The 15,956-nt window shown below is 34.2% G+C and overlaps 1 protein-coding gene across 4 annotated transcripts in view; it reads right to left on the bottom strand.

Annotated features, from left to right (window-relative positions):
• The window catches only part of PKN2 (protein kinase N2), a 171,422-nt gene that overhangs the window by 66,814 nt on the left and 88,652 nt on the right, over positions 1–15,956 (bottom strand). For all 4 annotated transcript variants that reach the window (XM_019919811.3, XM_073787614.1, XM_019919810.3 and 1 more), the window contains 8 exons: positions 15,450–15,559; positions 4,546–4,689; positions 4,151–4,226; positions 3,380–3,554; positions 3,023–3,149; positions 814–944; positions 658–733; positions 488–579 (listed from right to left, as the gene is read on the bottom strand). In XM_019919811.3, the coding sequence (XP_019775370.2) occupies positions 488–579; positions 658–733; positions 814–944; positions 3,023–3,149; positions 3,380–3,554; positions 4,151–4,226; positions 4,546–4,689; positions 15,450–15,559 (931 nt within the window). The remainder of the gene's footprint in view (positions 1–487; positions 580–657; positions 734–813; positions 945–3,022; positions 3,150–3,379; positions 3,555–4,150; positions 4,227–4,545; positions 4,690–15,449; positions 15,560–15,956) is intronic.

Consider the following 15,956-nt stretch of genomic DNA (forward strand, 5'->3'; position numbering starts at 1 on the left):
ATTCCATATAAACAGTTTAAAATTTCCAAGTATAAAAGTTTATTAGAATTAATTTAAACATTTCATCATCTTTCCTTGGTATTCACTCAGCAGTAAAATGTCTTAAGAAGGGGAAGAGGGAGTTAGCTAGAAAGAAAAACACTTAATTAATGCCTACCTTATGCATTAATTTATTTAGTTTCTTTACTTATTACAGTTGACCCTTTAACAACATGGGGGTTAATTCGTGCATAATTTATAGTCGGCCCTCTGTATCTGCAGTTCCTCCACATCTGTGGATTCACCAACCATAGACCATGTAATATTGTAGCATTTACTGTTGAAAAATATCCATGTTTAAGTGGATCCATGCAGTTGAAACCCATGTTATTCGACGGTCAAGTGTATTAGGAAAATAGAAAGTTTTGTTGTTGCAATACATACACTGATTTTTCACGATAAGCTACATTTTCAGAAAAATAAAGAATTTCATTTTTAAAAAACTAACCTGTCTACTTCATCTCGAGCCACAATGTCTCCTTTCTTTAAGGCTTTTATAGCAAACATTTCATTAGTGTGTTTATATTCAGCCAAAAGCACCTGAAATGAGATTAAAATAATTATTTCCCGTGTGAGTTATTACTTTTGTAGGCATTCCAAGAAAATTTAAAAGATTACCTTTCCAAAATGTCCTCTACCCAAGACAGCACAACACCGGAAGTCTTGTAGATTAAACTGAAACATTTGTTGAGATCTGAAAACAGTAATGTCAATCAAAAATAAGGCGAAAGTATGGGACTAAACATGTAGCAAAGCTGTGTACATATTCTTTACCTTCTGTCCTCAAGTTCATGAATATCACTATATTCTAGGCCTGATTGAGGAATATCAGGCTCATATTCAGATTGAGATTTTGGAAGTAGTCTATTTCTGTCATTCTCAGTATCAAAAACTGTTTCTGAAACCTGTAAAATATTAAACACTCATTAAATCATAGAAACATTCAGAAAACAACTTATTAGGTAAGGATAGTTAAAGAAAAAAATGTTAAAAGTTGATATAAATATGAGTGAGAAAATAAAATTCAGATATTGGATATTCATTTTTATGGTTATTAATTATATATTACTCTTATCTAAAAAAGGTAAAAAAATGAATACATTGGAAAAAACAAAAACACTAATTTGAAAAGATACACGAGCCCCAATGTTCACAGAAGCACTGTTTACAATATAGCCAGTTACACAGAAGCAACCCAAGTGGCCATCAACAGACGATTGGTTTAAGAAGATGTGGTACATACAGATGGCCAACAGGCACATGAAAAGATGCTCATCATCACTAATTATTAGAGAAATGCAAATCAAAACAACAATGGGGTACCACCTCACACCAGTCAAAATGGCCATCATTAAAAAGTCTACAAATCATAAATGCTGGAGAGATGTAGAGAAAAGGGAACCCTCTTACACTATCGGTGGGAATGTATTTAAATTGGTACAGCCATTATAGAAAACAGTATGGAGGTTCCTCAAAAAACTAAAAATAGAGTTGCCATATGATCCAGCAACTCCACTCCTGGGCATATACCCAGATGAATTCTAATTCAAAAAGATACACGCACCCTTATGTTCATAGCAGCACTATTTACAATAGCCAAGACATGGAAACAACCTAAATGTCCACCAACAGATGAATGGATAAAGAAGATGTGATATATATATATATATACATATATATATATAGCACACACATACATACAATGGAATTACTCAGCCATTAAAAAGAAATAATGTCATTTGCACCAACATGGATGGACCTAGAGATTATCATGCTAAGCAAAGTAAGTCAGAAAGAGAAAGACAAATACCATATATCACTTACATGTGGAATCAAAAATAAAACACAAATGAACGTATCTATGAAACAAAAACAGACTCACAAATATAGAGAACAGACTTGTGGTTGCTAAGGGGGAGGGGGTTTGGGGGAGGGAAGGATTGGGAGTGTGGGATTAGCAGGTGCAAACTATTACATATAGGATGGGTAAACAACAAGGTCCTACAACATAGCACAAGGAACTATATTCAATATTCTGTGATAAACCATAATGCAAAGGAATATGAAAAAGAATATATATATGTATAACTGAGTGACTTTGTTATACAGCAGAAATTAAACACAACACTGTAAATCAACTATACTTCAATAAAATTTTTAAAAAATGTGTGTGTGTGTATACACACACACACACACACACACACACACACACACACACTGGAATATTACTCCCCCCGAAAAAAGAATGAAATAATGCCCTCTACAGCAACATGGATGGACGTAGAAAATATTATGCTTAGTGAAGTAAGTCAGACAGAGAAATAAATAGTATATGATATCACTCATATGTAGAATCTAAAAAATAATACAAATGAATGTATATACAAAACAGAAACAGACTCATAGATTTAGAAAACAAACTTGTGCTTACCAAGGGGAGGAGGAGGGGGGGAGGGACAATTTAGGGGTATGGAATTAACAGATACAAACTACTATATATAAAATGGATAAGCAATAGGATATACTGTATAGCACAGGGAATTATACCCATTATCTTGTACTAACCTATAATGAACTAGAATCTGAAAAAATACTGAATCACTATGCTGTACAGCTGAAACACAATGTTGTAAATCAACCATATTTCAATTTAAAAAAATGAATACATTACTTTCATCTTACATGCATTTTCAAAAATCATGTTAACCTAGTTAGAAGATGCACAGTGTTTCAGGCAACATGTCATCCAATATCAGCCATGCTCCTGTGCTCCTAGATTAAGCAGCCTATTCCATCTCTCCTGGCTCATGAGCATCCAGAGGTTTTTATGTTTCATTCACAAGAAACATAAACAACACAGTTCACACAGGCATTTTTTAACTAAAATGTTAAATGAGATGTTTTTAACATCTCATTCACTATGATGCTTTTACTGGTAATTCATTTGGTGAAAAGGAATTATACAAGGTTTAAAATGCCTTACCTGTCCTTGTGTATCCAAATCTCTTAATTCAGCAGATTCATCTATTTCTCCAAGGGAAGAATCACGTGGTGGGGCCAGAGGAGGCTCAGGTTCAAGATCAAAGTCCAATTTGGTTACTGCAGAATCACTTATAAAAGATAAAGCAATTCACCAAAAGCAGTAATCAAAAGTATATATTTTAAATAACTTTACAATTAAGGCAAACAATTTTATTGTTTTAAAAGTAAGCAGAGCACTAGTTTCAAAATACTATTTGGAAAAAAATGAGACTTTTAATAGGCTCACTGTAATCAATATGTACAAATGTCACAATAACTATTTTATAAAAGAAATGCTTAAAAATCTTAAGACACATACCTAGCTGGAGGTGCTAGTTCAGGGATGTGTACATCAACCACTGGCACTGTAGGAGGCACAGGGGCTTGAGGGCTGAAGGTGCCAGAATGATTTACTGTAGGAATAGCTCTTCTCACTAGTCTTCCCCAAGTGGCAATATTAATATTCATTTGAGGAGCTCTGAGAAATGTTTTGCCTGTGGATATTGTAAATAAAGAAAACAGAACAAGTATTTTTTAAATATATTACCAAAAGCCATAATTTAAGAATTCATATTCATCGGTTTATAACTTATGAAGAAAAAACAATATTTGTCACTTAAAAAACCAGTTCCTAACTATTCATTATTAAAGGCTAGTGCAAAAAAGCAAAATCAGTTTTAAAAATAAATACGTAGGAATTGCTCATTTAAGTCTAGTAATGGTATGTGGTTAAGGTTTTAAAAACAGAATTCTTATCTTTTAGAGATACTAACTGTAATATTTATGGATGAATCTATATGATGTCTGGGTTTGCTTCAAATAATCTGAGGAAGCTGTGAGTGATGGAACACAGATGAAACAAAATTGGACATAACCTGACTGTCATTGAAGCTGAGTGATGGCACATCACACTAGTCTCTATACTTATGCATGTTTCAAATTTTCCGTAACAAAATTTAGAAGTAAATAATTGAACAAATAAGAAGAAAACAAAAAGAAAAGATGGATATCACTTTTTAAATAGTATATACATTTTTAAAGTATTTAAGATAACACCAAAACACTTTGTACTTGATTTCTCAGTAATTACCTTGTTGTTTCGAAAAAATTTTCTTTTGTCTTTGGAGTTTTGGTCTTCTTTCAATAACTGGATTAAAAAAGGTAACCTGCAGTGAAGAAAATTCAAGTTGACATGACTATAGCATTAGATTTATGGTTCACGAAATTCAATAAACTTGCAAGTTTGAAAACTTAGAGAATCTGAGATATAATTTAGTTCCATCTCCTCATTTTCTAGATGAGAAAACAGACCTAGAGAGGATAAATGACTTGTCTTAGGGTAACATACCTATTTAGTGGCAGAGTTGAGCCAAGAATTCAAGGTGTCTGCCATTCAGCCTAATACTCTTCCCACTTCTACATCATGTTGCCTACATATATAATTTCAATGGTAGTTATGCATATTTAATAAAATACATTTATTACCTCTGCAAATAAAGTACCCTGCGGTTCCAAATAGAGACACATGCCATGCCGTTGGTTGTCTAAAAAATCTTCTAACCTCAGAAATTTTACAGCACACAGAGATCGCCAATCACGCCAATAAACTGAAATTTCCAGTTCACGTGACTAGAATAATTAAATAAAAAATAAAGAAAACAGGGAACACATCATTGGACACACATGTGAATAAAATATTATAAAATATATAAAATACAAATACAATAAACAAAGATAACATATACAACGGTTGCACTATTTTAAAGAGTGCTTTTATAATGTTTCTCTATTATATATTACTTTAACAAACTTACACATTTTAACTAAAAGGAACACATTCATATCCCAACATTCTCCAGTTAAGGTATTCCTTTTAGATAAAGAATACACAACTGGGAACAATCAATACATTTGAATGACCACCGAAACTCTTTCCATCTCAGAGCTTCAATCTTTTGGATTTTCCTTCTCCTATTGGCTTCATAGGCTGTGCTGTTGCTAGACTTCAATGTTCACCTCAAAGAACCCATTTCAAACCTTCTTATTTCTTTATCCCAATGTTGATCAGGAAAAGGTCTGTGAATAGCATTTATTCTCCACTTTCAGTGTGCCACACACTATGCCAAACACTTTAAGAATGTTAGGTCATTTAATCTTCTAAAGAATACCACCGGGTAATAAGACCAGTGATTACAGGGGCCTGCGTAGGTAGGTAGCAAACAGGAAACTAAGTTTTATACAGAAAAATGTTCATTTATTACAACATCAAACTCAACAAAACGAAACAAAAAAGCCCCCCCAAAACCAGGGACAACTTAAGAGTATTATACCATATCTACATGAGGGAACATTCTGTAGTCATTAAAAATAATGCTTATGTGGAAAATATATTTAAGGTTTTAACCATCAATTATTAAATGTACTTGTAGGACACAGTTTATAAGCTGGAGGTCAAGCCATAAATTGACCTCTACATATAAGTCATAATCTGCATATATTTTAATTATAAAGCATAAGACTTCTCCATTATTTTGTTTTTCAGGATTTTGTGGATCACCCACAAAAAGAGATAAATGTTTTTCCCTTTAGGCTCAACAAAGTAATAAATTACTTCTTTCATATAAAAACTTTCAATTTGTGAACTTATGCATCTTATTATCTAAGCTTCTAGTAGGCATAATAAAAAGCCATTTGACTTTAAGTAATAAAACTAGTTGATGCAAATGAACACAGAAAACACTTATAAAAAACAGAACATGAAAAAAATGAGTCAAGACACAATGTGCCAAAAGGTCTCATAGACAGAAAAAAAGGACTAGAAAAAGATATCTTGGCAGTGAGTATATGAGCTCAGGACTTCCTACCTCATTGCTTCTCTCTGACACATAATTACTATGGGAGAGAATACTTGTCAGGAAAGGGTAAGGATGAGTAGAGGGTAATTATTTTAAGATCAGCAAATGGCATTTAGAAGTGGTGGGTATTAATGCTATAATATTCCATTCAAGTTAAAATTTTAAGTATTTTGAAAACAGTTATTTTGGGAAATAAACTGCATAACTGAACCAGGGGTTGGTAATTTAGACTACTTTATTTTAGATTAGAAAAGGAGAGGTCTACTTTCTCCTATCTTCTTCCACGGTATCAGGGAGGAAAACTTGTTATGGATAAGGCAAATGCAAGTGGTATAGATACTAGGGACGAAATTAGTAATTCTTAAAAGTTCTTATACTTTTCACACTGCTAAAATTGTAAGAGTATATCTTTCTCTGGATGAGAGAAGGTCAAATCACCTCCTTTATATTTTTTCTAGCCACTGTGGTAAAACTCACATATTAACTCATTTCTCTTTCCTCTGTCTGTTTATTCCGTTCTTCAACCTGAAGTATGTTAGAAACACCTGAGATTTGGGATGGAAGGTTATCTTAAGGCCTACATTAGCTTTCCTGGAGTTCTACATGAAATTTTAGGTATAAAGCTCTTCACTTTTTGTTACTTTGCATTGTTCCCTGTATCACTCTCTCCACAATTTAAGGGGGGAGAGTGGCTACAGTCCAAAGCAGATTAAGATATTTTATGTCTACTCATAACACTGTTGCATCGAACCCCAATCCTCCTTTAACTCCTAACATCTACTGCAATTCAGTAAAGCAGGGATATAGTATCTGAAAAGCAAAGTACTCTCTATATAGGGAAATGCCACTGATATTTATTGAATTTAAACTGCAAGTATGACTGCTCATTTGCTGGCAATTTTCCAGATGAAGCAGGTCCATTCCATAAAGCAAGGGCATGTTTGTAGGTAATGTCAAACCTCAAGAGCAACAAAATTCTACATGGAGTAAAACCACTGCCAAAATAGCTGAGCAGTATGATCTGAGCTAAGTACAGATTGGCAATACTGGCAAACTGTCCCAACTTGTGTTTCATTTTGTCGTCTTATGAATCTGAACCTAGGATCAAAGAAGAAACTGTGGTAGAACTAAGGAATCTATGGTTTGTCTGAAGTCTCTGTAAGGCCCAAAAGTAAATAGTAGCTACTTTTTCTAAAGTAGTTGGCATGATGATTTGATACACATATACATATATATACTAATAAAGAATTCCTCCCATCTAATTAACACATCTATCACCTATTTTACACACACACACACACACACACACACACACACACACAATATTTATATTTGGTAAGAACATTTAAGTTCTGTTCTCTTAGCAAATTTCATTCACACAATATAGTATTATTAACTAGTCACCATTATACATTGCACTATACATTAGATGCTCAGACCTTATTTATCTTATAACTGAAAGTTTGTACCTTTTTACCAACCTCTCTGTACAAGCATTTTTCTACTCTTGGTTTCTATGAGTTTGACTTTTTAAGATTTCACATGTAAATGATACCACGTAATATTTGTCTTTCTCTGTCTGACTTCTTTCACTTAGGATAATGTCCTCAGGTCCAACCATGTTGTCACAATGGCAGTTTTTCCTTCCCTCTCATGGTTAAATAATATTCCATTGTATATATGTACCACATTTTCTTTATCCATTCATCTTTTAATGGACACAGACTGTTTCCAGATATTGGCCATTGTGAATAATGCTGCAATGAACATGGGAGTGCAGATATCTCTTCAATATCCTGTTTTCATTTCCATTGAATATATACCAAGAGTTGGATTGCTGGATCATATGGCAGTTCTATTTTTAATTTTTTGAGGCACCTCCATACTGTTTTCCACATTGGCTGAACCAATTTATTCCCACCAACAGTGCACAAGGGTTCCTTTTTCTCCACATCCTCGCCAACACTTATCTCTTGTTTTCTTGATGACAGCCATGCTAACATGTGATATCTCACTGTGGATTTGAATTGCATTTCCCTGATGATTAGTGATGTTGAGCACCTTTTCATGTAATTGTTGGCCATCTGGATGTCTTCTTTAGAAAAATGTCTATTCAGTTTCTTTGCCCATTTTAAATCAGATTATTTTTTTGTTGTTCTTGCTACTGAGTTGTGCAAGTTCTTTATATAGTTTGCAATATTAATTTCTTATCTGATAGATGACTTGCAAATATCTTCTCCCATTCTGTAGATTGCCTTTTCATTTTCTTGATGGTGTCCTTTGCTGTGCACAAGCTTTTTGTTAGTAACTACTTCTTTTTTTAATTTAATTTTAATTTTTGGCCACACTATGCGGCTTGTGGGATTTTAGTTCCCTGACCAGGGATCGGACCCGGGCCCTTGGCAGTGAGAGCATGGAGTCCTAACCACTGGTTGTCAGGGAGTTCCCAGTAACTACTTCTTAATAAATGGAACTACTGGGCATTTCTTTTGGCCTAGAGACGCACTGTAAAAAAATTACTGGAACACTGAGGATGTTGTGAATCGAGAAAGTTTGGGAACCTCTGATAGGTGAAAATGAGAGGGAGATTTCACTGCTGAAAAGGAAAGAAAGGGCAAAAAGCAAATTTTCTGCAGCTACTAAAAGAGAGAAAATTATTCAAAGCATGGAAAATTCAAAAGCCAAGGAAAGGTGAGATTTGTAAAGGTGCACATGTCAGGTGTCACATTAATTGGTCTCTTCCTTTGATTATTTGGTCTTCTATGGGCTTCTGAGGACAACATAGGCTTGGGAAACATCAAACCAGCAGTAAAGAGACTGCACACTCAAAAAGAGTTTAAGTTTTAAAAATTGGCTATTTATGAAGGTAAGATTCAGGTTAGGGAATCAACAAGGATGGAAGTATCTGAGGATTAGCTACAGTAGAAATCTATTACCACTCCTAGCCTGAATGAGCAAGAAGAAACAGTTATCAGAATTCAGTGAGAACTGGATCTTGGAAAAGGGACTGTCAAACAGGAACTGTAGCCATAGATGAACACTGCTGTAAAAAAGGGAAGGAGAGAAGGAAACAAACACCCTGATTACCCTCTCCTCCTGCCCTTAGATCGTCTAACATTGTCTCCCCTTTCATGTCAGAGCCCACTGATTCAAACCCGCAGTTATCAGCCTCCAGAGACAAAGAGAGGGACAGGGAAGGGGACCATCAGAATCTACTATGCGGCAAAGAGAAAACTACCACCTCAGGAAACAGTAATATCTGTTTTCAGTTCAGGAGTTCAATGAGGGTGATTCTCAGCTGGAACTAATGTGACAAAAAGAAGGAACCCTTAGGATCTTTTGGGAAAATGAGAAACACAGAGAAGACTGAGACTGAGATAATGGAGAATACAAAGCTATGACCTCTGCTTGAAAAGTCTGCCCCCTATAGATGTGGGAGCAGAAAAGAAAACAATTGTGATACAAACTATTTAGTGCTGTAACAGTTATATATAACTGCACCCTATATCAATTCACATCCTAGAAAAAGTTCCAAAGACTCACTATTATTCCAAACCTATTACAAACTTTTCTGCCTCAGTGTATACACATATAGTTCCTATTTCTAATCATGTATCTTATTTCCCAACCAAAACCTACATACCTATAAAGACAAGGTTGAAGGATGCTGTGGGGGCATCAGTAAGGAAATGGTAAAGGGTAACAATAGTTTTAGGGTAAACAGAGAAGAAAATGAAATTTTCTGATGGCCCCCATCAGAAAAACACATAGCTACTATAAACACATAGCTACTGTGTTTATAATAAACATTAAGAAAGAACAAATTTTATAAGAAAATATAAAAAGGGTAACCTGATAACAGAAAGAACACAGAACTGACAGGACACTTCAGAATCCTAGATTATAGCTCAGGCTAGTTATTTAACCCCTAGGCCATAATAATATCCTTATTAATCTGTAAAATGAGGGGGCTGGATTACACCAGCAATTTTCAAAACTTTTTTTTTTTAAAGCGGCAAATTCCAAATGACATCTTACCCAGAATCTCAAAACAAAAAGAAAAAAAAAGGGTCTGTGTTGCCATCTGAAATAATTCTGCAGAGCCCTGAGCTCCCAGGAACATAACTGAACTTTTCTAGATCATTCTAGATCTAGATAATTTCTATAGTATCTCAAAACTCAAAAAAGACCTATCTGGGTGTTCCCTGGTGGCCCAGTGGTTAGGATTCTGGGCTTTCACTGCCATGGCCTGGGTTCAGCCCCTCGTTGGGGAACTGAGACCCCACAAGCCACGTGGCGTGACCAAAAATAAAAAATAAATAAATAAAAAGTCCTATGAATTTTTGTATTTTGGAAAGGATAGAAACAGTATAGACAACTTAGTTCCAGAATGTCATAGGAAAGAAACTTGACATTTGAGGCAAAATACTGAGCATGAACATGTCAGTTTAAAATAATATTTTCTATAAATGTTTCTATAAACATTTTCTATAAATAAATATTCTATAAATATAAGGAATAAAGTAAAAGACTAAAAAAAGCACATGAAAAGTAAAATGTACTGTGTAAACAGAAGGATTTATCACAATAAGGAATGTGGACTCCAAAGAGGAGCTTATAATCCAATTAGGGATACATAACATGCATATCAGGAACCCAGAAGGTCTAACTGGCCTCTGGGAGAACAGCTTTACTTAGCTATGCAGTGTCTTCAACGTTTTTAAGGGAGGGTTACTCCAAAGTGGGAAGAAAGTCTGATGCCATGAAGAAGAAAAACAATTTTAGGTGAGAATTAAAAGTGCAAGTAAAAACAACCAATCAACAGTTATCAGTCTTTCTAGTTTTCTAAGCTTGTAGCTTGGGTAATATTAAATTATTTTCTCTTTACCAGGCTTTCATCGTCTTCTGCTGTTTCCTCCTTTTTGCCACTAACTTTCTATCTCATACAAATCACCACAGAGGAAAGAGCAGTTTGAAGGACACTCGAGGTCTAGTACCAGCTCTGAAATTTATCAATATGTAATCACTATGGTTCTCAGTTTCCTTAATTATAAAATGATGGCAAGACACTTAACTACTTTTAAGTTCTATTTTAAATACAAAACTCTAACACAATAACCTGGCTACAAGAGAAATCTTCTAACCAGCCATTTTCCCTTTAACAATAAATGTCTTAAATTTCATTTTGATCATAACACTCATTAAAATCCTATAATTACTTTAAATAGGCTCTGAAATGAAAGAAAATGACATTCAATCAGTTAATTTCCCATTACTTAACATGCTCTTCCATTATACTCAAATTCATAGCCACATGTCACAGCCTAGGGCTAAAGAAAGAACTAAAGTCACTGAGTAGCTAAATGTGCCAGGCAACACAAAGCATTTCTTCTTAACAGTCCTGTAAGGATTATATTTTATCCCCATTTTAGAGATGGTGAAATAAATGCCCAGTAGTAAGGTTATGTATCTTGTCTACCATCAAATATCTAATAAGTAAGTGAATCCACTTTGTCTGGCTTCAAGACCAATGTTATAGCAAACCTATTAATTTAAGAATGAATGGAAACTGAAACATTTTAGAGTCATAAATATTACATGTATTCACAGTTTAGAAGGAAGATGCAAATATAACAAGACATGTATATAACGATATCCATATACACTAACAACCTCAACTGCATTTCCCTCTCTGGTGGGCTTGACTGAATTATATTGGTCTAACTATTTAATTAAACAGCTAATTTACAGCATGTAACAATACTAGTTCTAGCAAATATCAGAGCTGAAAAAAAATCAGAGTTGAAAACCAGAAAATATCAGACTTGAAAAAAATCTTGGAAGTGTAATCCTTTTCTGATACAACAATTCCCTTAAATCTCTCTTATATGAGTTGCTCATTCAACTTTATTGAGAGAGCCTTAAGAAACTAAAAATAGAGCTACCATATGATCCTGCAATCCCACTCCTGGGCATTACCCGGAGAAAAACATGGTCCGAAAGGATACATGCACCCCAACGTTCACTACAGCGCTGTTTACAATAGATAAGACATGGAAACAGCCTAAATGTCCATCAACAGAGGAATGGATAAAGAAGATGTGGTACATATACACAATGGAATATTACTCAGCCATTAAAAAGAATGAAATAATGCCATTTGCAGCAACATGCATGGACCTAGAGACTGTCATACTGAGTGAAGTAAGTCAGACAGAGAAAGAGAAATATTGTATGACATTGCTTATATGTGGAATCTATAAAAAAAAAAGATACAAATGAACTTATGTAAAACAGAAACAGACTCACAGACTTAGAGAACTAATTTGTGGTTACCGGGGGGCAGGGTGGGAGGGAGGAATAGTTAGGGAGTTTGGGATTGACATGTACACACTGCTATATTTAAAATGGATAACCATCAAGGACCTACTGTATAGCACAGGGAGATCTGCTCAATATTCTGTAACAACCTAATTGGGAAAAGAATTTGAAAAAGAATACATACGTGTATATGTATAACTGAATCACTTTGTTGTACACTTGAAACTAACACAACTTTGTTAATCAACTATACCCCAATATAAAATAAAAAGTTAAAAAAAAACTTTACTGAGAGAGAACTTACTACAGCAGCTCAGTTCATTTTTTAATAGTACTATTCTTTGTACTGAAATGAAATCTGCCATCATTGACTTCTGCTTTGTCTTCCACACCCACAAAGTATACAGTCAATCCAAGGATGGAAGGAACCTGTACTACGGCTTACCACTTGCCCCTTTTCCAAGCATCTGGCAAACACTGCTACTTGATCAGCATAAACAAGGACCCATCCAGTAAACCTTGACAGTGAGCTCCAGAAAGTTACCACCAAGCCATCAGAGTCAACACACACAAAAGGAAATCTCATTGCTATCACTAGTTTAATTCTTGTTTTACGTGTTCCTCCTTTTAACTTTAAAGAGTTACCGAATCTTTGTTAAATCTCTTCTTTAATAGATTTTAAATCCCATTTTCCTTCAAAAGTTCCATATGTAACAGGATTTTCATCACCTCACCATTCCAGCAACTCTTCACTCGATAAGCTTTTATAAGGTTAAGATCTGATCTAGGGTATGATCTGATCCAACCCAGAGTTTTCTATTTCTCTTTGGCAAACCTTCCTTCTCCTCCTATACTTGGAACACTACTTAAGATTTGATTGTTAGACCTTTTTATTCTTTCTTTATAAACTCTTTCCCATTATGGGCTGCTAACTCTTTTATTAGCTTCTATATTTATATTATTTCTATTTGATCATCTAAATCAGATGATGAAAAATCCCCTATTAAAAGTCCTTCACTATCTTCTAATTTATTGACTATAAAGACCCTAGTAATCTGACACCCACCTGCCTCTGCTCTTTTACTTCTTTACACTGATCTCTGTTCATGATTTTTATTCTTGCAACACATCAAGTTTTCTCCTACCCCAAGGCGTTGTATGTTTTTTCTCCTTTGCTGGGAACACTCTACCTGGATCTTTGTAAGTCTGGCAACTTTCCCCCCATTGGTTTCAAGTCAGACGTAGCCTCCTCAAAGAGACTTTCCCTAATTATGTCCTCTACCTAAAATAGCCCCCACCCCCTTATTTACAATACTTTATTTACTTCCTTCATTGTACTTGAAGATTTAAAAAAAAAAAACTCGTTAACTATTTGTCTTCCCTCATTAGAATATAAGGTCCATAAATATAGGGACTTTGACTATTTTGGTCAATCATAACCAGCATCTAGAATGGTGCCTGACACAGAACAGAAAATCACTGACTATTAAGCCTAAGAGTTCCATTACAGCAATTCCTATATATATATCTCTTTCTTTCTATTCCTACTGCCACATTTTACTTCAAGTTCTCTTCACCTTACAGTTGTAGCACTGGAGTAACCTCCTGCCAATTTATATGCCTTTAGTCTCTATTCTCTCAAATTCATTCTTCATACATACCCCAAGATCAATTTTTCCATTATGTCTCTCTCATCCCCACTACCAACAAGTATAAACACCTTAGCCTAGTATTCAATGTCCTCAATATCTTTTTAACTGAAATCATACACAGTTTCAGACGTAATGGTAAAAAGTCTGCAAATAATCAGACATATACTGAGAAGCCACTGAGGTATAAGTTCCTTAAGGAAATCTGGAGAGATCTTGTTTATATTGTTTGTTGCTAATCTATCACCTGGAAGTGCCTGGAATACAGTATGCATCAAGGAATAAATGAACAAATAATTTCATAATAATTTTTAATGAATTAAATGAATGATCCTAAACTAGAGAATGAATGCCTAGATGAAAGTATTATTCTTTGAAGATCAGTCTGGTTCTCAGACACATGGAGATTAGTTAGTAAATTACTTCAGTAAAAATAGCCAACATTAATTGAGTTCCTATCACTAGCCTAAGATTTTTACATGGATTTAATCCTCACACATTTCAGTGAGGTAGATAGTATTAAAGATAAGGAAACTGGTATACATAAAAAGTTAAGCATTTTGTTCAAGTACATTTAATATTTATGTGTCAGACACAGTATGTGAACCAAGAAAAGCAATGATGAGGGCCTGATTAAGATACTGGCTGTGAGACAGAAAAAAATAAACTGGAAAAAGTATTTTAAAAGTAGAGGCCAGAGCAGTAATTGCCACCTCACATCATCAATAAGCACTGTAAATCTGCTCTCACTAATATATGTAATTTTAATTTTATTTTTTTATATTTGAATTTTATTTTATTTTAGTTTTTTACACAGCAGGTTCTTATTAGTCATCCATTTTATACATATTAGTGTATACATGTCAATCCCGATCTCCCAATTCATCCCACCCCCACCGCCACCCCCATATATGTAATTTTTAAAATGACATATGTACCATCAATCTGAATACTAAATGATAAAAAGCTTAATATCTTTCTTATTTTTTAGATAAAATTATGATTAAGTTTTAATATTTTCTTCCCACACCCCAACGGATAGATTAGAATTTAAATAATAAAGTTATCATCGTGGATTTAAATCTACTGTGGACCAAGTTAACTTCTGCTGGGTTCTACAGCTACAGATTGCATTCTAGCCACTCACATTATTCATGAAAGCCACTGAGATACATGGAGGAATGGTTGTCTGAGCACAATAGCTCACTTCAAATCCAGCTTTGATAATATAACCAACAAGTGGTGAGTCAGAAGAATCACCTTAGTTGTCAGAGAGCACACTATTAAAATAAAAAAAATTTCAATATTAGATGTCACCTGATTGCTGATCTTTCAGGGTAGTACAAAGTATACATTTTCAAATCACTGCACAAATGAAAACTCCTGCAGCAATCTGATAAGGTAGATTTATGTATACCTCATCAGATGAGAAATGTCAAAAATACCTAGGTCCTTCTTATATGCTGTTAAGAATAAAACTTACCAAAGTCTTCTACAACAAAATTTACATTAAAAATGAATTATAAATATAATGAAAATTCAAGTAAAAAGTTTCTCATCTTACCCTGTCTAGTTCCAGTGTAAACTTCTGGTCCCACGACTGATTGGAAATGGGTTTCCAGCTAGTTTGGCCAACCACAGTATTATCTAGCTTCAAAACTGCACAGACATCATCTGTAATTACAATTTAAAACTTGCTTAAATATTTTAAAACCTTTAAAATAGAAATGCCACTGTTTAATATCAACAAAAGTCTTATGATCCTTTGAAAATAAGTTTTTCTTACTCACTACTGAAGCTTTTGAATCTTAAATGGCTAGTTTTATATATACACTCCCACTAGACCCTCCCAAGTTATCCTTTGTGTTTCACAAAAACACAAATAGTAATCGCTATTTCGTTTATATTAAAATGTAACTGAAAGGACTAACAGGTGACCAGTAATTGTTTGTCAGGTGTGTGTGTATATTTATATGTCAATATCAGTCATCCGGTTTTTCTCTCTCTACATTTGCTATTTATTAATGTTGTTACCTTAAACAATTTTTATTTTCACATTTTTCCTAAAGTC

This window comes from Tursiops truncatus, chromosome 1 (genome assembly GCF_011762595.2).
Source record: "Tursiops truncatus isolate mTurTru1 chromosome 1, mTurTru1.mat.Y, whole genome shotgun sequence".
Taxonomy (NCBI): Eukaryota; Metazoa; Chordata; class Mammalia; order Artiodactyla; family Delphinidae; genus Tursiops; species Tursiops truncatus.